We start from the raw sequence: 24,013 nt of genomic DNA on the forward strand, positions 1-24,013 counted from the left end.
ACAATGGGATGTTGCAATGGGAAAGAGAGATTGGGCTCAATTCTGAATATGGCACAAGCAAGTGGGAATATATAGCCAAGGAGCCTGTGGGGATCAGTGGATAGATAATTACTAAGAGGAAACATCAGGGGTAAGGGGAATTCTGGCTAAACTGACTTACAGGATTCTTGCTGAAAACAGTCCAGGGTGATCAGACATCACCTGGGGGATGGTGCAGGATGAGGAACCCAATCAGATACTGAGAATGATCAGACATTAAGAGTAGGGGATTCTCGCCAAACTGACTTAGCAGAGTTCTTTGCTAAAACGAAATTTTACGAGGACGTGCACAGATGGGCCTAAGAAAAGGTTTAGAAGCCTGACTAAAATTTGGTCAAGCAAAGAATCATGTTGCCTTCAGAAGAAGGATGCAGCCATCCCATGGCAATCTGGTGAGGAGGAAATCAGGAGATGAAATACCCTGACCTCACTTTCCTCCCACATGCAGATCTCCTGCTGGTGCCTCCCATTGACCAAAGCCAGCTGGAAGTAAGAGTGTGAATAACCTCATTGAATCAGTCCCTGTGGATCACCTTCCTAGGGCACAAAATAGGGTAGAGAAAGTAGAGAGTGATCTGGAAGGGCAAATGGAAGATATCCAGTATAAGAGGTTTCTTAGGAAATGAGCCCATGTCCCAAACAAGGGTAAAAGGATTTTTTTTCCTCCTCAAGTGGCTATGTTATATCCCTCTGGCACTCCTCGGTACATTGGGACCTAGTTGAATCCCTTAATCTTTTAATCACTCCACTAGAAAAGGCAGACAGCTTTACACTAGAAACCGCTGACTTGTCAGAAGCTCAACTAAGCTAGGAAAGAGCTGAGCTGTCATAGTAGCTGATTAACGACATCAAGCTGCAAATAAAGGGTAAGCCTTTGATTATTTACACTAATAGTATAAGCAAGAATCTAAACTGGAGAAAGTGCCTACTTGTCCTATTCCATTTCCTCCATGGAACTGTGCACTGGTTGAAGATAAGTGCAGACATGGGGATAGTTTCACTGTTGAAGGAGTCCCAAACAAAAGGCTCCAGCAATTTTATGCACCCTGGGGTTGAGGGGAAGGCAAGGAGGGAAGGCTAGGAGTGGAAAAGTACTGAGTAGTGACTCAGAGTAGGGAAAAGTGTCTTTAAGGCTTCCTTCTCCCTTCCGCCACAAGGAGGTCTTGACAGAGGGCCTGAGGAGGACTTGGCCCAAGGCCTCAGATGAAGAGAGGTAGAAATGAAAGTACCAGAGCTAGGAATACAAATATTCCAAGAACATGACCAGCTAGGGGTTCTGAATCCTTGACTGCAACTCCCTACAGAGACTGCAGTGCATTGGCTGTGCACCAAGTCTGGTGTGGCAAAGGCAGCTTTTTCCCCATGAGGCCTTCCAGGTAAATTATTTGTAATTGCTTATGGTCAGACTTGAAAAAATCAAACATAGGTTTTTAACCAGGAATCAGACTCCTCACTGGCTTCTCAGGAAAAATTGAAAGCCAAAATTTCTTTCCAACCAAACAATAAGTTCAACCCTAGTTAAAAGCTCAAGAAAATTGCTGAAACAATGCTATTACCTTACGTATAGAACAATCCAATCTTTGCTTACGGAAAAACATGACCTTCAATCCATTGTCACTGACCTATATAAATATTTGACATTTTCTATCTGCAGAAGCAGCTTAAAATATAAATGGCGAAAGATAGCATGTGGGAAATCTTACTCAGAATGAATACCTCAATATATCCTCTCATATTTAATTTTTGAGTATAATCAAATAATTCTGAATGTTTTATAAGGAGTCATGACAAGGGATTCATAATTAATATTAAAATTCCTTTTATATCCAGTGTGCCCTTAATATAAATAATTCCAATCAGAATGATTCATTTCCCCTCAAAACAGGGTTTCAGAAGAATGCCCTTACTGTGAAGATCTTCCCAATTATTTTACTTTTTCATAATAAAAAACTTATTTAAATCATATATTATCTACAATGAAATATTAGGACTCAGAGTATTCTAATTTAGCTATAATACTTATTTTCTCATTCTTAATAGCTGGCATTCAAATGGAATCACTTCAAGGTGGCAAATAATAGAGATATGTTAAACAGCATAAAGGTAAATCTCAAGAAAGATAATATAATAAACTATAAGTTAGTGCTACAATAAAGGGAGAGTAAGAGTAATAAAAGGAAATACACTAATTTTGTCATTTCCATAGTGGTGAATTAATAGATACTGCTAAAGATTAACTTAAGGGAATTACACAGAGTTATAAAGATAATCACTAAAGCAGAAATACAGGCCTTCCTAATCATGACAAGACAAACATACAGAAAAAATAAAAATAAAATATAAAAGTAAAGTGATTTTCTAAAAGCTGTAAAAATAAAGAGTATACCATAAAATAATATAACTAAAAACAAACATATCTGTCATATCAGATGCTTTTTAGAACTTACAGACAGACTTGATCAAAAAGCAAATCTGTTGTTTTCAAGAGACACAGCTACAACAAAATGATTCAGAAAGGTTGAAAATAAAAGGGTGGGCAAATGTATACTAGGCAAAGGCAAACCAAACAAAGAGAATTACGATCAATTGCAGACAAGGTTGAATTTGGAGCAAAATGCATTAAATGAAACTAAAAATGGCACTTTAATGCTAGGGCAAAAACAGAGTAGAGTACAGACTGATCAAGAAGGCACACTGAGAAATACCCTTTGACCCAGCAATCCCATTACTAGGTATATACTCAAATGAATATAAATCATTCTGTTATAAAGATACATGCACACATGTGTTTACTGCAGCACTATTCACGATAGCAAAAACTTGGAACCAACCCAAGTGCCCATCAGTGATAGGCTGGATTAAAAAAAAATGTGGTACATACACATCATGGAATACTATGCAGCCATAAAAAGGAATGAGATCATGTCCTTTGCAGGGACATGGAGGAAGCTGGAAGCCATCATACTCAGCAAACTAACACAGGAACAGAAAACCAAAGATGGCATGTTCTCACTCATAAGTGGGAGCTGAACAATGAGAGCACATGGACACAGGGAGGGGAACAACACACACTGGGGCCTGTTGAGGAGGCGGGAGGAGGGAGAGCATCAGGACCAATAGCTAATGCATGTGGGGCTTAATACCTAGGTGATGGGTTGATAGGTACAGCAAACCACCATGGCTGTACATAGGTTGGTTACCTATGTAACAAACCTGCACGTTCTGCACATGTATCCCAGAACCTAAAATAAAATAAAATTTTTTTTAAGGTGCATTGAAGATATTTAGCATAGAAGCCTTGTTGGAAGGGGAGCCTATTAAAAATATGTCAGTTTTGAATACCTATATACCAGCCTGGTGAGGTGGCTCATGCCTATAATTCCAGCACTTTGGGAGACCAAGGAAGGAGGATCACATAAGCCCAGGAGTTCAAGACCAGCCTGGACAACATAGTGAAACCTCGTCTCTACAAAAAAGTTTTTTAAAAGACATGGTGGTACATACCTGTAGTCTCAGCTACTCAGGAGGATAAGGCAGGAGGATCACCTGAGCCCCAGAGGTTGAAGTTGCAGTAAGTCATGATTGTGCCACTGCACTCCAGCCTAGGCAGCAGAGCAAGGCCTTGTCTTAAAAAAAAGGTTGTAAATCTCTTATCCAAAATACTTGAGACCAGAAGTGTTTCAGACTTTAGATTTTTTTGAATTTTGGAATATTTGCATGTACATAATGACTTAGGGATGGGACCCAAGTCCAAACATGAAATTCACTGGTTTCATATATACCTTATATACACCATCTGAAGGTAATTTTATACATTTTTTTTTTTTTGAGACAGAGTCTTGCTCTGCCGCCCAGGCTACAGTGCAGCGGCATGTTCTCAGCTCACTGCAACCTCCACCTCCCAGGTTCAAGCGATTCTCCTGCCTCAGTCTCCCGAGTTGCTGGGATTACAGGTGCCCGCCACCGCACCCAGCTAATTTTTGTATTTTCTAGTAGAGACGGTGTTTCACCATCTTGGCCAGGCTGGTCTCAAACTCCTGACCTCATGATCCACCCGCCTCAGCCTCCCAAAGTGCCGGGATTACAGGCATGAGCCACCGCGCCCAGCCTATACAATATTTTTAAAATAATTTTGTGCACGAAACAAAGTTTTGACTGCAACCCATCACATGAGGTCAGATGTGCAGTTTTCCACTTATGGCCTCATGTTGGCCCTCAAAAAGTTTTGGATTTTGGAACATTTCAGATTCAGACTTTTAGATTAGGGATGTTCAACCTGTATTGGCAATATAATCCAGTGTCACATTAAAAGAATTATATGCCAAAAATTGAAGTATGGTTTAATATTAGGAAATCTATTAATATAATTTACTATGTTAACATATCTAAGGAGAAGAAACATCTTATGATCATGTTCATCTCTGTAACTTCTGAAAAAGCATTTGATAAAATTCAACATCCAATTTTGTTTTGTAAAAACTCTAATAAAACAGAAACAGATAGCTATTCTTTAGCATAATACATTTCTTTTTCAATTCAAGAGTTAGTATTGTTCTTAATGGAAAAACACTAAAGACATTCCCATGCAAGATAAGGAAGTTTAGTATCATCACCATTATTTAAAAGTATTCTGGGCCATGAAGCAGCAGGATAGTAATGATGACACTGCAGATGTTTCACTATTTGATGCAGAAGAGGAGACAACTAATAGACCAAAAAAATCCAAAAATCAGATATTCAGTGGTATTGTTTTTCCACTTACTCTTTCAAGTCAGTGCAATCATTGTCTATCTTCTCTGTGAGTTACTCAGCAGCAGCTTTATTGCCTGTATGAAGACAATTAACTTGTTGTCATGTGACTTTGGGGCAGCAAAGAATATCACAGGTAGACTAATGGTTGGCCTATGTTAGTGGAGTCACATTGATGAAGATGGAAAGAACCATTGGGTGTTTGAATCTAGAAAGTCATCCTCTCAAGATAATAAAACTGTGTCAGAAGCTGAATCAAGAATCTTTTGATTGGGACTTATAGTCTGTGCAGTGCTTTGGGTGATATTTGCCTTTAGTGCCTTGTTCTCCTTCAGAGTAAACTGGTTAGCAGTGGTTATCATGCGTATGGTGCTAGCAGATGCCAACCTATATGGTTACATCAGGTGTAAGGTGAGCAGCAGAAATAATTTAACCAACATGGCTACCTCGTATCTTGTAAAGCAGTTTTTAAGACAAAACACTGGAGATGATCGGAGAAGCCTCCTGAATAGAGAAAGCTTATGTGCTTTGTTACATTGGGGAACAGCTGAACAGATTCTTGACTCTGAACCTTTTGGAGCTTATTCGATGTCTCAATGAGGAGGATTGGCTTTGTTTTTCCACTTAAAAACTATTTATGAAAAGGAAAAGTAGTTTTCATATTGTTTTTATTTCCTTTCCAGCAGTGGGGAATGGAAAGTATGTTGGCAGTAGAAACATTGTCAAGATTTGTTCTGTAGTGTATGTACATGTTCCATAGGTATGCGCATGGTCATGTAATATCAATATATCCCAAATTAATGAAAGAGTTTATTTACATATATAATGGAGACCTTTGCATTTTGATCCATAGAACATAGGAGGATGTTCTTAGTCTATCTCAAAGCTCTATGTGTTTACATATTATTTCTGTAGATTATTTTCAGAAGTAAGTTTTGCTTTCATGGTAAGAGTGAGTGCTTTGACTTATGTATAAATGAGAAATAATTGTTAGATTTTAATATGCACTTCATGGAGAAATTTCTTAGACAAATGCAAGCAAGTGAAAACCAAATTAGGGCTATTGGTATTAACTAGTTTCTAAAATGTTATTTTTATTTGCAGGAAGTCATTTACTTACAGCCCAGGTAATATGAATGGAATCATCATAGTTTATGTTTAAGGGATACCCAGAGATTCCTGCTGTTCTATTTATTTTACAGAAAAGATGGCCAGATTTTTCTTTAGAACTTCCTGAAAGCTCTTCAGTGGACCTTGAACTAATAAAATCTATCTTTTACCACTAAAACAATAAAAATAAAAATAAAAGTATTCTAGATATTTACACTGATGTAGTGATACAAGAAAAAGAAATTAGGGTATGAAATGAGAAAAGAGGAGATTAAATTGTTATTTGCGGATTATTTGATTATGTATCCAGAAAGCCCAAGAGAATCAACTAGGAAATTATTTGAAACAATAAAATAATCCGCAGCAAAATCAACACAGATATTTGTACTCTTTATATGTCTAAGAGCAACAAGTTAAAAGTTATAATGGAAGAAAATTTTTCATCACAATAACCAAAATGATCAAATACTTATGAATGAAATTAACAATAAATATGCAAGATTTATATGACTTAAAATACTATTGATATATTTACATTAATAATAATGTTATACATCATAAATATATATAGTTTTCCTTTTGCCAATTAAAAAATTGTTTAATACTATTGAGAAACACAAAAAGAGACTTGAACAAATAAAAAGCCATTAGTTTTTGGGACGACTCAGATGTCAATTATCCCTAATATACAAATGTAATGCAATTCCCAAAAATTATAAAATTTCCAACAGGAGAACTAGACATTCTGCTAGTAAAGTTCAAATTTTAAAAGAAAGAATATCCAGGGACTATCCCTATCAGATATTAAACAGATATTCAAAACGATGTGATACTGGAGATTGAAAGACAGATTGTAATGGAATACAATTTAAAGTTCATTTAAAAAAATACATGTGGGAACTTATTATGTAATAAAGATAGCATTTAAAATGAGTTGGGAAAAAGGCTATTAATAAATGTTTGGATCAGCTGGATAGCCATATGGGAAAAGTAAAGCTAGATCCATACTCACAGCATATACCAGCGTAGATTCCTGATGGAGCAAAGTATAAAAATAAACTATACAAGTACTAGAACAGATTGTATTAGTCTGAGTACAATCAGGAAACAAACCACACAGTGATTTAAACAAGGAAATTTTGTGTAAAAAGTTTTAATACAGGCTGGGCATGTTGGTTCATGCCTGTAATCCTAGCACTTTGGGAGGCCAGGGTGGGAGGATTGCTTGAGGCCAGGTGTTCACAACCAGCCTGAGCAACATAGTGAGACCTCATCTCTACAAAAAATTTAAAAATAAAAAATTAGCCAGACATGGTGGCCTGCAACTGTAATCCTAGCTACTCAGGTGGCTGAGGCGAGGGGATCCCTTGAGCCCAGTGCCGTGAACTATGATTGCATCACTACTGCATTCTAGCCTGGGTGACAAAGCAAGATCCTATCTCAAAAAAAAACAAACCAAAAACCTGAAATATAGATTAACATATTAAACTATGATAATAGATTACCTATAAGATATAAGGGAATTTATATGGTACCCTAGGGCTAAGGGAGAGATCCTAAGGAAAGTCAAACTTGAAAAGGGGACTCCCTTCCCAAGGCTGGAGTTCACACCAAATTGCAGAATGTGTATTTGTAACCCACTGGATGGCAGAGTTCACTAGTTTGTCAAGGCTAAAGTTGGTCTACAGTTCCTGGGAAAGCAGGAAGCTACTCTCCAGTGATAGGTGAGCTACAGTGGTGGCTGGGCTTACAGGCATGCAGAGAGAGTGCAGGCAGGATGCCCAGAATATGTTTTCTCCATGTTGGAAGAGCAGTAGCATTGAGATGGCCACAGGAGACAAACTTCTCACGGGGAGGGACAAGTAAGCAAAGGGAATTAGGCATTAGTACAGGCAGGAGGCCTGAATCATGTGGTGTCTATGTTGAAAGGGCTGCAGAAAGGTGATTACTAGGCCAGGTAGGGCTATGAAGTCACTGAAAGACTATGAATTCTGAATGCATGGATGGGTCACCATTAGATGTCCCTATACCCCACAGCTGACCCACAGTGTGCTGCATGTAACAACAGGAGAGCCTCTTCATGTCCCTCCAGTGCCCTTTACTAAGAAAACTTAACATTGTGCTCACTGTAAAAGAGAAATGCTTAAAGGAATTTATCATAGAGCATGTACTGAAGGATCAGTTTGGAGTTGAGAGGCAATAAATTAATAATTAATACACAGACCATGGGGAGAAAATAATAGGAATGGCTTTTCTAAGCATAATATAAAACCAAAAAATCTAAAAATAAAAGATTAATAATATATAAAAACAGAAAATGTATGCTTGGAAAAGAACACACATGCAAATTTCTAAAGATAAATAACTATGAGGAAAAGTATTTGCTTCTCATACCATGTAGAGTTAATTTTCTACATACATAGAAAACTCCTACAACTCAGTAAGAAAAAGCATTCAATAACTCAATAGAAAATGAGGATAGATATACACAGTCAGTTTTCAGAAAAGAAAATATAAATGACATTGAGACATGAAAATACATCAACCTCATTCATAGTAAGAGAAACCCAAATATGCAGAGATGTCACTTTCCACCTATATGATTGGCAAAAATTTTCTATGACACATTTTCATGAGAATTTGAAGAAATAAGCATGCTTATATGCCATTTGTCAGTGTATAAATTGACATTATAGAGTGCAATTTGGTGACAGTATCACAATTTACGTATCTTTTAACATAGCAAATTCACTTCTAGGACCTTATCCTACATATATATTTACACATGTACAAAAATAACTTAAGTACAAGATTATTTATTTTAGCACTGTTTGCAGTAACAAAAGATTGGAAACAAACTGAATGTCTGTAAATAGGGGATTAGTTACATGAAATCACGGTTCATCCATTAATGGAATACTCTATAATGATGTGAAATGATTGCTCAAATACAATAATCAACAAAAGCAAGATACAGAAAAGTATTGCCGTCACTTCTGTTTAGGGAAGAAAAATGATAGAATTACATATCCTTTTGAATTTTAAACCCTATGAATGTATGTATTCAAAACACATAAATAAATATTAAAAATAGATTTATGCTGATAAAATACCAATTTATATATAGGGAGTCTTTGTAAGATTTGATTTTTTATAAAGGGAATTCTGATTTTCTTTTTAAATATTTTTAATCCCCTCCCTAAACTGCATTCTGGTTTCTTGACCTGACCTCCAATGAAACATCAATCTAAGTTATCCTAACTGCCTAGGGCCATATTATCTATCTATAGGCTAACCCAAAAAAGTTCATGTATGAAAGCCCAGAAATAGAATTCTTGAAGATTTTGTCAAGCCAAGGCATTTACATGATGTCCAACAAATATTAGCCATAGTCAAGTGCTCTAGGTCAATAATATATGTCTACTGATTCCTGGAGTTTACCCAATTATTACCAGTTTTTTATCCCTTATTTCTCTAACTTGACTTTTTAATAACCAACTAGAATGTGCCACAGCTTTACAGCCTCTGAAATCCTCTTCACCTTTACTTTAATGCTGGCTTATGCTGATCTAGCACTAGCCTATGCCTTTGTGACCAATCCCTCCAACAATGATATGAGTGTCAGCCTATTTCAAGACAACCCTATAGATAGATGATAGAGAAAAGACATAAATTTTACATAAATGAGATAATACTATGCCTGCTGATTCCATTATCTAATTTTTTTTAATTAACAGTATATTGTAGGCCAGGTGTGGTGGCTCACGCCTATAATCCCAACACTTTGGGAGTCAAGGTGGGAGGATCGCTTGAGCCCATGAGTTCGAGACCAGCCTGGGCAACACAGCAAGACCTTGTCTCTACTAAAAATTTAAAAATTAGCCAGGTGTGGTGGTTCATGCCTGTAGTCCCAGCTACTCCAGAGGCTGAGGAGGGAGAATCGCTTGAGCCTGGGAGTTTGAGGCTGCAGTGAATCATGATCATGCCACTGCACTCCAGCCTGGGTGACAGAGCGAGACCCTGTCTCAAAAAAAATTAATTAGTTTAATTAAATAAAACATAAGTTAAACCAGTTCCAACCTTGGCTGCACATTAGATTTGCCTGAGGAACTTTTAAAATATATCAGTGCATGGAGCCCACCTGATAAAATTTAAATGTCTGAGGGTATGTCTCAATGCCTCAAACTCTCTCTCTCTCTTTTTTTTTTTTTTATAGACAGAGTCTGGCTCTATTACTCAGTCTAGAGTACAGTGGCATAATCTCAGCTTACTGTAACCTCCACCTCCTGGGCTCAAGCCATTCTCCCACCTCAAGTCCCAAGTAGCTGGGACTACAGGTACACGTCACCATGCCTGGCTAATTTTTATTTTTTTTTAGAGACGGGGTTTCACTGTGTTTGCCCAGGCTGGTCTTGAACTCTTGAGCTCAAGCAATCTGTCCATCTCGGCCTCCCAAAGTGCTGGGATTACAGGCGTGAGCCACTGCGCCCAGCCCTTAAACATTATTTTACTCTCAATTATTATTGTTTTTAGGTATGCATATTAGAGATGACATACAGTGGAATTTTTCAGTCTAGTCCAATAATTTGTTTTTTAGCTGGTATATTTTAGGAAGTAAGTTTGTATTTATTGTAATTACTGACCTTATTAAGATTATTTTGATTATCTTACTTGGTGTTTACTATTTGTCCTTCCTTTTCTATGCTTTCTTCTCCCATTTACTATCTGATTTTGGGTTTGTTTGTTTTCTTTCACTCTATTTTTTAAAAAGTATATAATCTATTTATTTTCTTTTAGGGGTTGCCCTAAATTAATTGGTATCTCTACCCTTCACTAAACAATACCTTAGAATGCTTTAACTCTGATCATCTCCCTCTCATCGTGCATATTTTTGTCCCTGTATTTTACCCCCAAATTAGACATCACTGCTATTGTTTTATACAGCTAATATTTATTTCATTTTACTCATATTTACCAATTTATTTGCTTACCCTTCCTTCTTGCGTATCAGACCATTTCTCTGTGATCAGTTACCCTCTCTCTTCCTTGAAGTATATCCTTTAAATCAGCACCATTTACTAGATATGTAATGTGAGCCACACATATAAATTTTTCTATTAGCCACATTTAAAAACAGTAAAAAAAAAAAAAAAAAAAAGCAGGCAGTGGCCGGGCGCGGTGGCTCACGCCTGTAATCCCAGCACTTTGGGAGGCCAAGGCGGGCGGATCACCTGTCAGGAGTTTGAGATCAGCCTGCCCAACATGGCGAAACCCCGCCTCTACTAAAAATACAAAAAATTAGCCAGGCATGGTGGCAGCCACCTGTAATCCCAGCTACTCAGGAGGCTGAGGCAGGATAATCGCTTGAACTCGGGAGGCGGGGTTGCAGTGAGCCAAGCTCATGCCACTGCACTCCAGCCTGGGCAACAAGAGCAAAACTCTGTCTCAAAAAATAAAATAAAAAATAAACAGGCAAAACAAGTTTTAATATTTTATTTATCCTGACATATCCAAAATATCATTTCAGTATGTAATCAATATAAAAATTTGTTGAATTTTTAATATTATCTTTTTTTTTATTATTTTGAGATGGAGTCCCACTCTATGGCCCAGGCTGGAGTGCAGTGGCACAATCTCAGCTCACTGCATCCTCTGCCTCCCAGGTCTAAGTGATTCTTATGCCTCAGTCTCCCGAGTAGCTGGGATTACAGGTGTGCACCACCACACTCGGCTAATTTTTGTATTTTTTTTTTTTTTTTTTAGTAGAGGTGGGGTTTCACCATGTTGGCCAGGCTGGTCTTGAACTCCTGACCTCAAGTGATCCACCCACCTCAGCCTCCCAACGTGCCAGGATTACAGGCTTGAGCCACCGCCCCCAACCAATATTAAACTTTTTTATGTTTGTTTGTTTTTTGAGACTGAGTCTCTCTCTGTCTCCCAGGCTGGAGTGCAGTAGCGCGATCTCGGCTCACTGCAAGCTCTGCCTCCCGGGTTCACGCCATTCTCCTGCCTCAGCCTCCCGAGGAGCTGGGACTACAGGCACCCGCCACCATGCCTGGCTAATTTTATTATTATTATTTTTTGTAGAGACGGGGTTTCACCTTGTTAGCCAGGATGGTCTCGATCTCCTGACCTCGTGATCCGCCCGCCTCAGCCTCCCAAAGTGCTAGGATTACAGGCGTGAGCCACCGCGCCCGGCCAATATTATCTTTTTTACTACTCTTCAAAGTCTTATGTGTATTTTACATGGACAACAAACCTTCAATTGGAGTAGCCAAGTCTCAGATAATACCCACAGGCGGCTAGTGGCTGCCATATTGGACAGAGGCCCGGCTGGATCAGTTGTTAATCTGTGCCTCTCACTTTGCCAGCTGGGAAAGTGCTGCTTTTCTGGTGCTTTTTTGTTTTTTGTTTTTTGTTTTTTTGAGACGGAGCCTCGCTCGGTCGCCCAGGCTGGAGTGCAGCGGCGCGATCTCTGCTCACTGCAACCTCCACCTCCCGGGTTCATGCCATTCTCCTGCCTCAGCCACCCGAGGAGGTGGGACTACAGGCGCCCGCCACTACGCCTGGCTAATTTTTTTTTGTATTTTTAGTAGAGACGGGGTTTCACCATTTTAGCCAGCATGGTCTCTATCTCCTGACCTCATGATCCGCCCGCCTCGGCCTCCCAAAGTGCTGGGATTGCAGGTGTGAGCCACCGCGCGCGGCCTTTCTGGTGCATTTTTAAGGTATGTTTCTCTATTCTGGAGCTGACTCCTAGAGCCCTCAAGCTGTATTTGAAGGAGAAGCTGTTTGGACAGCATGTTGCCGCGGAAGTGATTCTCAAGGCACTGACTGGCTTCAGAGGCAACAGAAATCCCTAGAAACAACTAATTCTTTCCTTACATGGCTGAGCTGGCATAGGCAGGAATTTTGTCAGCCAAATTGTGGCTGAACGTCTTCACTCAAAAGGCCTGAAGAGTAACTGTCCACCTATTTGTACCAACCCTGTACTTCCCTCATGAGCAAAAGATAAAAAACTGTACCAGGCAGGAGAACCCAGTATTATCTTGTTCACAGGCCATTTGGACTGGTCTGGGCAAACTGCGCTAACTCTGGCCTCTGCTTCTCTTTTCTTTGCATTGCAGTAGCCCCAGGCTCCACTGAGTTAAGACACACTTGAACCCAAATTTCTCAACTCCCAGTTTACATGGTAGTCACATTCTCCAATGAATGAATGCACTCAACATTACCAGCAGAGCATTTGGTGTTAGGTGAGGGTTGTTCAGCAGGTTGTTTGGGCATGGGGTCATTTAATGCTCTCCACCTATGATGCAGCCTCAGCCTTGCCTCTACATGTTGCAATGTAGATTAGAAGATTTCTTTTCTTCTAAACACCTTTTATTCCCTTTGTTCCTCTCATCTTTTGAGTCCTTGGCATTGCTTTCTTCAAAGAAAGCCTCAAAGAACTGAACATTGACACTGCTTCTCCTTTTCAGATATTCTTTCCACATTTAATTTGTATTACATTATCTAGGAGGGTTCATTCTCATTTAAATGAATGTCGTCCTTGTCAAGGTTAATATTCCCACTATTAGGTGGGGACTGAAATAAGAAACAGAAACTTAACTGAACAAGGAAGTGAAAGTGAGTGTTTGCCACACAAGCTGTAAGATAGAGAAGACTGCCAAAATCAGGAATAATTTTCTTATTTTTCACATTTTTTCATAAATCTCTAGAAATATAGTAAAATAAATAAGGATGTATCTGGGGGAGTTTCTTGGTCACAACCTTTTTACATTATGAGGTTGAGAGCTTGTTGCTTGGGTGTCTTTTTGTTTGTTCCAAGAATGTATCAGAATAAATGCTTTTCATGAGATGTCACCTAGGTCAATTCCTTCGTTCATTCCATCAGTACAAGGCATTGGTCTTGGGCACTGTGCAAGTCTTTTTTTTTTTTTTTTTTTTTAAGTATTTATTGATCATTCTTGGGTGTTTCTCGGAGAGGGGGATATGGCAGGGTCATAGGATAATAGTGGAGAGAAGGTCAGGAGATAAACACATGAACAAAGGTCTCTGGTTTTCCTAGGCAGAGGTCCCTGCGGCATTCTGCAGTGTTTGTGTCCCTGGGTACTTGAAATTAGGGAGTGGTGATGACTCTTAAAGAGCATGCTGCCTTCAAGCATCTGTTTAACAAAGCACATCTTGCACCGCCCTTAATCCATTTAACCCTGAGTTGACACAGCACATGTTTCAGAGAGCAGGGGGCTGGGGGAAAGGCCATAGATCAACAGCATCCCAAGGCAGAAGAATTTCTCCTAGTCAGAACAAAATGGAGTCTCCTATGCCCACCTCTTTCTACACAGACACAGCAACAATCTGATCTCTCCTTCCTTTCCCCACACTTCCCCCCCCTTCTTTTCAACAAAACCGCCAGGGTCCTCATGGCCCGCTCCCGATGATCGCTGTCTCTTCGGAGCTGTTGGGTACACCTCCCAGACAGGGCGGCCAGGCAGAGGCGCTCCTCACCTCCCAGACGGGGCGGCCGGGCAGAGGCGCTCCTCACTTCTCAGATGGGGCCGCCGGGCAGAGGCGCTCCTCACTTCCTCCCAGACGAGGTGGCGGCCAGGCAGAGGCGCTCCTCACCTCCCAGACAGGGCGGCCGGGCAGAGGTGCTCCTCATCTCCCAGATGGGGCAGCCGGGCAGAGATGCTCCTCACTTCCTCCCAGACGGGGTGGCGGCCGGGCAGAGGCACTCCTCACCTCCCAGACGGGGTGGCCGGGCAGAGGCGCTCCTCACTTCCCAGACGTTGGGCAGCCGGGCAGAGGCGCTCCTCTTCTCCCCGACGGGGCGGCCGGGCAGAGGCGCTCCTCACTTCCCAGACGAGGCAGCCGGGCAGAGGCGCTCCTCACTTTCCAGATGGGGTGGCCGGGCAGAGGCGCTCCTCACTTCCTCCCAGACAGGGTGGCGGCCGGGCAGAGGCGCTCCTCACCTCCCAGACGGGGCGGCCAGGCAGAGGTGCTCCTCACCTCCAAGACGGGGCGACCGGGCAGAGGCGCTCCTCACTTCCCAGACGGGGCGGCCGGGCAGAGGCGCTCCTCACATCCAGACGATGGGTGGCTGGGCAGAGACGCTCCTCACTTCCTATACGGGATGGCTGCCGGGCAGAGGCGCTCCTCACTTCCCAGATGGGGCAGCCGGGCAGAGGGGATCCTCACATCCCAGACGATGGGCGGCCAGGCAGAGACGCTCCTCACTTCCTAGACGGGGTGGCGGCGGGGCAGAGGCTGTAATCTTAGCACTTTCGGAGGCCAAGGCAGGCGGCTGGGAGGTGGAGATTGTAGTGAGCCAAGATCACGCCAGTGCACTCCAGCCTGAGCAACATTGAGCATTGAGTGAGCGAGACTCCGTCTGCAATCCCAGCACCTCGGGAGGCCGAGGCGGCAGATCACTCGAGGCCAGGAGCTGGAGACCAGCCCAGTCAACACGGCGAAACCCTGTCTCCACCAAAAACACAAAAACCAGTCAGGCGTGGCGGCGCGCACCTGCAATCCCAGGCACTGGGCAGGCCAAGGCAGGAGAATCGCAGGAGAATCACAGGAGCCCGAGGCGGGGAGGTTGCAGTGAGCCGAGATCACTGCAGTACAGTCCAGCTTCGGCAACAGAGGGAGACCGAAAAAAGGAGAGGGAGACCGAAGAAAGGGGAGGGGGGGAGAGGGGGGAGGGGAGGGGGAGGGCCACTGTGCAAGTCTTAATCTAGTTCCTTATTCTTCAATATGTCTGGTAATATTAAGTTGAGATTTCAGTTCACAGTGAGATGAACACTATGGATTAGTTAACCGTGAATGATAAATATTTATGTATCTTGTGTCTCATACCTTTAAAAAAGTCACATTTAACATGTCATTTGAGTTAGGAAAAAACTTCCTTGCATTTTAGCACCTATCTCTCTGCCAGTTTCAACTTTGTATAGATAAAGTTTTGGAAAAACTGTTACCCATTGAATGGAGGTGAGAGTGCAGTTTCCTGGAGTTCTTCCCCAGGGAGCTCAGATCTTAAGTCTTTTCGAGCATGAAGAGCAGTATAGTGCTTCTGCTCCCTCAGAGCATCCTTTGAGCCTCCCCATCCTATTTCATCTTTTATGGTTGGTCCAGGACCAGTTACAGAAGTGGATTCATGGTAATGTGAGTGCATGTTCCAGCTATTTTCGTATTTGACAAGATGGATAAATTCCACCCCCAGGGTTGTCAACACAATCAGTCTGTTTCTAGACCACTACAAAAAGGTTTTTATCAAAAAGCCATCTTCATCTTTCCCAGAAACATAGACAGGGACCTCATAACTAAGATAGCTCTTGACTTTTGGTGGGTAGGAGGAAAGAGGGAAGACATTTAGCTGAAGGACCTGGAACCTATGCCGTCTGATAGTCTTCAGTAATAAGCACAGTGGTCTGTGGTGCAATGGACTGATCAACAGAACCTTAATCAATTACTTTACCTTTTTCCTGCCGATGAAGTACAGACGTGAAAATATGCTTGAAGGCAGAGATGAGGGCCCATGGTTCTGCTATAGATGAAGACATTGTCACAAGAGTGACAGAGGAAATGACGCTTTTCCCCAAAGACAAGAAAATCTACTCAGTCAAGAGCTGTAAGACTGAACAATGACAGCTAGATTTCCACTGAGCTCTTAACCAGATGAGATAAGAGGGATTTGGGAGGCTCAGCATACGAGGGACCTTCACACAGAGAGGGTTCACTGACTTGTATTTTCAGTTTAAATTGGTGGCCCTTGACAGGTACAGGTGGTGTCTGGTGGGAGGACATGGCCCTGCATGCTACTCTTGGCCTGGGGTGAACTGTCTGCATGTGGGATGGGAGCTCCATCTGAGGCCTCTGCAGAGCAGGGCAGACAGGTCCATTGCTCTAGCTGCTGATTACATCTGTGATCATGGAATTCCTTCACCCATCTCTCACTTGATATCACTTACCCACTTGCCTTCCTTGTACCACATCTTCTCCTGACTTTCACTTGCTACTAAATTCCCCCCAACCATATCATCATAGAAGCTAATCAGAATAAGACTGTAGCTTCAAATTTGAGTCCTTGGTTCCTAAGGTTAAATGTTTGCTGTTACCTTTAAAATATGGGTCAATCTCTTGCTTTACTCCAGAGAACCATTTGAAATTCACAGGACATGCACATTCTCCGTAGTTGACATGTGCACAGACTGAGCAGTCAGTTTGCAGATTTGGCATTGCCGAAGAAGTGGGAGTATTAAACACTAGAAATGCTAAGAGTTTTCAAGGATTTGTGTATTTATTATAATGTTTTTACTTCTGAACCGTCGATAATAGAAATATAGAACATTGCTTATTTTAAAACATGAGAAGGACACAAAATGGAATAATTGCTTATTTTTTCCCACTCTTGAAACAAATGGTATGAATTTTTTTTAACTTTTAAGTTCAAGGGTGCATGTGCAGATACATAGGTAAACTTGTGTCATGGGGGTTTGTTGTACAGATTATTTCATCACCCAGGTATTAAGCCTACTACCCATTAGTTATTTTTTCTGATCCTCTCCCTCCTCCCACACTCCACCCTCTGACAGGCCCCAGTGTGTGTTGTCCCTTTTTATGTGTCCATGTGTTCTCATCATTTAGCTCGCACTTATAAGTCAGAACATGCAGTATTTGGTTTTCTGTTCCTGCGTTAGTTTGGAATTTTTATTGTTAAATCCATAGTAATATGTCATCACAATTGTAGACACAAACAAGCTTAGTATGAAGTTGTGGCTGGTTCTGGGTGTCATCTAATAATGACACCCTGTATGACATCACCAGGCTGGACTGCCCTGATCACTGAGAAGTAAGGCTTAGATTCCAGCCATTGTGAATCATTCTGTGTCTGTCCTATAGTTGTAGTACGACTGCAGACACATAATTAGAACAATGTGTAACACTTTTATATATAAAATGTAATAGAATGAATTTATGACATGGAAATGCCTTGTAGGGTATCACATTTAGTCTTTTAAAGATACCAAGGTGAGGCTTAAAATTTTTAGTACATATTCTCAAATTGGAGTTAAGTTACATTTCTTTTATAGCCTTTTGGGTATCTCGTCAAGAGAAAACAAGATTTTTCTCTGTTTATAATGATGCAATAAACTCAACCCATGTTGGCCACCAAATAGGAATAAAAATTGATACTGAATGTTGCGTCATTCGAGCAGTAATTATTTTATTTATTCACACAAACCTGAGCTAATTGAAAGAAGAGCCCAGCTTGTCCATGCCATTAAGAGGAACATTTCCAATTATTAAGAGAAACATTTCCAATTAAAGCTATGCTTAATGCCAATAATTATTTCTCAAAATTGGTATATACATGTTGTTTTAATAAATTGTATATGAATGATAATTCTAATAATAACTCAATCTAGAGTGCCCCTTAGAGCCTATGCTCACAGGAAATTTAGAACTCTTGCAAAATATAGCTGTTTTAGATGCAGAGAAGTATGATGGGATGATCAATAAAAGGTTGCCAAGCATAAAAATTCTTTTACATTATGATAAAACTCTCAGGGAAAGTGAAATGGAAATATGAGTTCAAGGAGAAAAAGGAACAATCTAAATTTCTATCTCTTGGGAAAAAAAGAGCTTGTTCCTGTACTTTTAACATTGAGTAATGGTGAGTATCAAATCACCATGGCATTTAGATTCAATTGGACTGTTTTGAAGAGTTATATTATAGTTTTATTTTTAAATGTTGATATTTAAAATATTCTGGAAGTTACATCCTTAGCAACCACTTATAAAGTTGGAATTTTAAAATATAGATGTTCACTTAAAAATGCATAAGGGGGTACATTGTTTCTCAGATTCTTTTGGGGGTACATGAGAAGAAATGCTTAAAGCCTACTAGGCTACACCTGTGGTGTGATTTCTTCTCATTTCTTTCTCGGATAGTTTTCTTATTTTCCTATCTAGATTACAAGTTTTCTTTGTGTAAGAATTATATCCAGTTCCTTGTGTTTTCACCCCAAAGACTTGGGGAGAGAAGAATGTAATCAACTGTGGAGCTAAGCCCAGGAAGGTGTTGACTTAAGCAGTCTTTGTATTCTGGCAGGTTTACAGCTCATGCTCATGGATTTTATGTGCATTACAGATATCACTCAGTTCTGCTCTATGGTCAGGAAGGTGTCCCCATCCCAAAATATAATTCTTCCCCACCCCCACCTGCTATTGATGCATGGAATCCCTTCAAATGATGTCACAAATCTTCAGTCCACATTTATCAAAATGCGTATATCCTTAGGAGAAGTAACATTGACCTAGTATCAGATTAAATTAGTTGACTCCTAAGAGCAAGTTTTTATAAAGGTAGATGAGGAGAACCAAAAGTCCGCTTGTCTGGGGTTAACATGTTGGCTCCTTAAGCTGACTGCAGACTAACCCAAATATCTCTTCTTTACTGAAGTTATCCTAAAGAGCATATTAGATAGGATGTATGAATTCTGAAGTGATCAACCACGTCAAAATTCTTACTTCTGGGAAAACATCATTTTTAAATAGAGAAGCTTTTGGTGCCTAGACTGACTAAGAAATGAAGATAATGTCTAAGGTGAACACTGTCTGGCCTCCAGTTTGCAGGTCACCCCAAAGTAAAACTAAGCAGTCACACAACTGGATTTCCCTTTGTGTGAGTGAATGAGTTAAAACACTTCCTTTCATATTTCTGGTAACTCTAAGTAATCAAAACTTTTATGGCTGCAAATTTTCCTTCTGCTGGTATAGGGAAGATTTTGGTGCAGTGGCTAGAACACAATAGGAATTCAGTAGATGTTGGTCAAATAAACAAATTTTCAGGAAGGGAAGGAACTTCTGAGGAATTATTTATAATAAATTTAGACTGCCAATTAATCTGAAACGTGGTCCCTAAAGACTTGTGTCTTTGATTCATTTTTCTCTGCAGCAAGTGAAAGGGAACTTTGCTAGGTTGCAGACCTGCATCTCAGAGCTCCGCATGTTACAGAGAGAAGGCTGTTTCAGATCACAAGGTGCTTCTCTGCGGCTGGCAGTAGAGGATGGGCTCCAGCAATTCAAACAATACAGCAGACATGTGACCACAAGGGCAGCTCTGACCTATACTTCCCTGGAGGTAAGTGATGCTGGCCTTTAGGACTCCAAGCTGTGTTCCGATTTCAGTCCGTATAGGTCATTGTTTATCATCCTTACATTGTTCTTTCATTCACTCTAGATGTAATATTCAAAGCAAGATTTTCAGCTCCCTACAGGCAGAGGACATGTTTCTCTTTTTCCTATAACCTGTACAGTTCTTAATGTAGAGATAGTTATAGAGAAGAGCTCTAAAAATATAGACTGAAGTGAATTATGAGGAAAAACTGAAATCAAAATAAAATCTGAATATGCCATCTGCCTCTGGATTTTTGGAAGTTGTAAAGAAAATGTTAAACTGCCTACATTGGTAGCTGTATTTATATTTACCTTGGTACTCTTAGGAATTTACAATTATTTTTAATCAAATCTTGGCATCAAATTGCGTAACTTTTCTCAGGATTAGCAAGTGTGCAAATACAAGAGTGCCAGACTGAGCCAATCTTAAAAATATAAATAAGGGCATGGCTGGATACTCCATTGGGTACATGAGTAAGTGTGAGTTAAGACAGTTTCGGTCTCTTGTAACCTCAGGGATCAAACACAGGACAAAAAATAATCGTGTGGGATTGCTGGTTTCCATTTATTCATGTAAGGAGCTTGCAAGTTGCCACTCCATCCTAACAACTAGTAAAAAGCTTAACAAACTAAAAAATCAACAATATTTTTTAGATCCCTGAGAAGTGAGGTCACAGGGCAAACTGTTGCATCCAAAATGGGAGAGACAACCAGGCAAATACAGAGAATCACAACATACTGGAACAGAAACCTCCACAGGAGCCAGTGCTAGAGTAGGAAACTGTCATTGACATTGCTACAGGCTAGGTGTAGACATGTCTAAAATTCTAGAAGAGGATGAGCATTGTGGCTCACACCTGTAATCCCAGCACTTTGAGAGGCCAAGGCAGGAAGATCACCTTGAGGCCAGGAGTTCAAGAGCAGCCTGGATAGCATAGCAAGACTCCATCTCCACAAAAAATAAAGATTAGCCAGGCTTGGTGGTGTGCACCTATAGTCCTAGCTACCTGAGAGGCTGGGGCAGGAAGATGGCTTGAGCCCAGGAGTTCAAAGTTGCACTGAGCTATGATCCTACCACTCCACGCTTTTGTGAGTTTTACCTCCAGGAGCTCAACCAGGTCCTCATAGTAAACATCGGGGGAAAATTCCCTCATGCCTCTGACAGGGAGAGGGAAAAATGAACCATTTTGAAATATACCAGAGCACTCTGTTATTAACAGGTATAATGAAACTACCCTAACAGGTAGTTACTCAGGAGAAACTAGTTAAACAGAACCTAACCCCTAACCTCCTGGGATTTTATCAGAGTCTAAATGACCTGGAAGAAAGGAAATACCAAACTCCAGCCAGCTGTATCCTTCAATGTAGCAGAAAGGAAATACTCAACTTCAGCCCACTCTAGCCATCCTGTCCCACCTAAGTGGGGAGAGAAAAAACTGAGGAACACTTGTAAAGTTCACAGTCCAGAGGCATAGGTTCACTAAAAGACTGAGACCTAATCATACTTCCCCTTCCCCATCCCTTACCACACATTACTAAAGGCCTGCTTATAGCATCTCCTTTAGCCTGGAACATCATGTACAACTATAAAAAGCATACTAAAAGACAAAAAAACACAGTTTGAAGAGACAGCAAGCATCAGAACTATACATGGCAGAGACGCTGGAATTCTCAGACCACAGAATTTAAAGCAACTATGATTAATATGCTAAGGGTTCTAATGGATAAAGTAGACGGAATGAAACAACATATGGGCAATGTAAGCAGAAAGATGGAAATCCTAAGAAAGAATAAAAAAAGGTGCTAGAGATCAAAAACATTGTAATAAATATGAAGAATGTCTTTGATGGGCTTATTCGTAGACTTATGGCTGAAGAAAGAATCTTTGAGCTTGAGGATGTATCAATAGAAATGTTCAAATCTGAAAAAGCAAAGAGAAAAAAAAAACTGGAAAAAAAAACCCAGAGCAGAATATTCAAGAACTGTGGGACAACTACAAAAGGTATGACTTACATGTAACGGGAATACCAGAAGGAAAAGAAAGAAAGAAACAGAAGAAACATTTGAACAATAATGACTGAGAATTTCTTAAAGTCAGACACCAAACCACAGATCCAGGAAGCTCAGAGAACACCGTTAAACCACGAGCTCCTGAACAACCAATGGGTCAATGGAGAAATTAAAAATGAAGTTTAAAATCTTCTTGAGTCAAATGAAAATGGATACACAATATACCAAAACCTATGAGATACAGCAAAAGAGGGAAGTTTATAGCAGTAAATGCCTACATCAAAAAAGAAAGATATCAAATAAACAACCTAACATTGCACCTCAAGGAACTAGAAGAACAAGAATAGACTAAACCCAAAATTAGTAGAAGGAAAAAAATAGTAATGATCAGAATAAAAATAAAAGAAACAGAGACTTAAAATAGTACAACACTTTGGGAAGCTAAGGCAGGAGGATCGCTTGAGGCCAGGAGTTTGAGACTGGCCTGGGCAACGTAGTGAGATCCCATCTCTACAAAAAATTTTTTAAATTACCCAGGTGTGGTGCACACACCTGTAGTCCTAGCTACTTGGGAGGCCGAGGTGGAAAGATTGCTTGAGCCCAGGAGTTTGAGGCTGTAGTGAGCTGTGATCACACCACTGCACTGCAGCCTGGGTGACAGAGCAAGACCTTGTCTCTTAAAAACAAACAAAAACATAAAAGTTCAATTAAAAAAGAACTGGTGGCCGGGCGCGGTGGCTCATGCCTGTAATCCCAGCACTTTGGGAGGCCCAGGCGGGTGGATCATGAGGTCAGGCGATCGAGACCATCCCAGACATGGTGAAACCCCATCTCTACTGAAAAATACAAAAAATTAGCCGGGCATGGTGGCGGGCGCCTGTAGTCCCAGGTACTCGGGAGGCTGAGGCAGGAGAATGGTGTGAACCCGGGAGGCGGAGCTTGCAGTGAGCCAAGATCGCGCCACTGCACTCCAGCCCGGGCGACAGAGTGAGACTTCGTCTCAAAAAAAAAAAGAACTGGTTTTTTTGTTGTTGTTTTACTGTCTGTTTTTTGTTTGTTTGTTTTGAGATGGAGTTTCGCTCTTGTTGCCCAGGCTGGAGTGCAATGGCACAATCTCTGCTCACCACAACCTCCACCTCCCATGTTCAAGCAATTCTCCTGCCTCAGCTTCCCGAGTAGCTGGGATTACAGGCATGCACCACCACGCTTGACTAATTTCGTATTTTTAGTAGAGATGGGGTTTCTTCATGTTGGTCAGGCTGGTCTTGAGCTAGAAAGAACTGTTTTTTTTTGAAAGGATAAACAAAATCACAAACTTTTAGCTAGACTAAGAAAAAAAGAGAGATGACTCAAATAAATCAGAGATTAAAAAGGAGACATTACAACTGATACCACAAAATACAAAGGATTATTATAGACTATTATGAAGAACTATATGCCAACAAATTGGAAAACTTAAAAGAAATGGATACATTCCTGTATATACACAATCTGCTAAGATTGAATCATGAAAAAATAGAAAGCCTAAACAGACCAACAGTGAGTAATGAGATTGAATCAGTAATAAAAAGTCTTCCGTTGAAGAAAAGCCTCAGACCTCTTAGATTCACTGCTGAATTCTACCAAACATTTAAAGAAGAACTAATAGCAATTTTTCTCAACTACTCTACAAACTTGAAGTGGAGAGAATTCTTCCAGACTCATTCTACAAGGCCAGCATTACCCTGATATCAAAATCAGACAAGGGCACAACAATAAAAAAGAAAACTATAGGCCAATATCTCTGATGAACATAGATGCAAAAACCCTTAAAATATTTGCAAACCAAATCCAATAGCACATCAAAAAGATCATTTACCATAATCAAGAGGGATTTGTCCCAGGGGTGCAATGATGGTTCAACATATGCAAATCGATAAACATG

General features: G+C 40.6%; 1 protein-coding gene and 2 pseudogenes across 4 annotated transcripts in view; all 3 read left to right on the top strand.

Annotated features, from left to right (window-relative positions):
• M1AP (meiosis 1 associated protein) overlaps positions 1 to 24,013 on the top strand; it is a 92,443-nt gene that overhangs the window by 14,755 nt on the left and 53,675 nt on the right. For all 4 annotated transcript variants that reach the window (XR_008500528.1, XM_054474763.2, XM_054474765.1 and 1 more), the window contains exon 3: positions 19,859 to 20,044. Coding sequence is in view for 3 of the 4 variants with exons in the window: in XM_054474763.2 (XP_054330738.1) it covers positions 19,859 to 20,044 (186 nt within the window). In the remaining variant the exon portion in view is untranslated. The remainder of the gene's footprint in view (positions 1 to 19,858; positions 20,045 to 24,013) is intronic.
• Positions 4,677 to 5,388, top strand: LOC129030739 (Golgi apparatus membrane protein TVP23 homolog B-like; annotated as a pseudogene).
• LOC129030740 (torsin-1B-like) lies at positions 9,402 to 16,563 on the top strand (annotated as a pseudogene).

The sequence above is a fragment of the Pongo pygmaeus genome, chromosome 12 (genome assembly GCF_028885625.2).
Source record: "Pongo pygmaeus isolate AG05252 chromosome 12, NHGRI_mPonPyg2-v2.0_pri, whole genome shotgun sequence".
Classification (NCBI taxonomy): domain Eukaryota; kingdom Metazoa; phylum Chordata; class Mammalia; order Primates; family Hominidae; genus Pongo; species Pongo pygmaeus.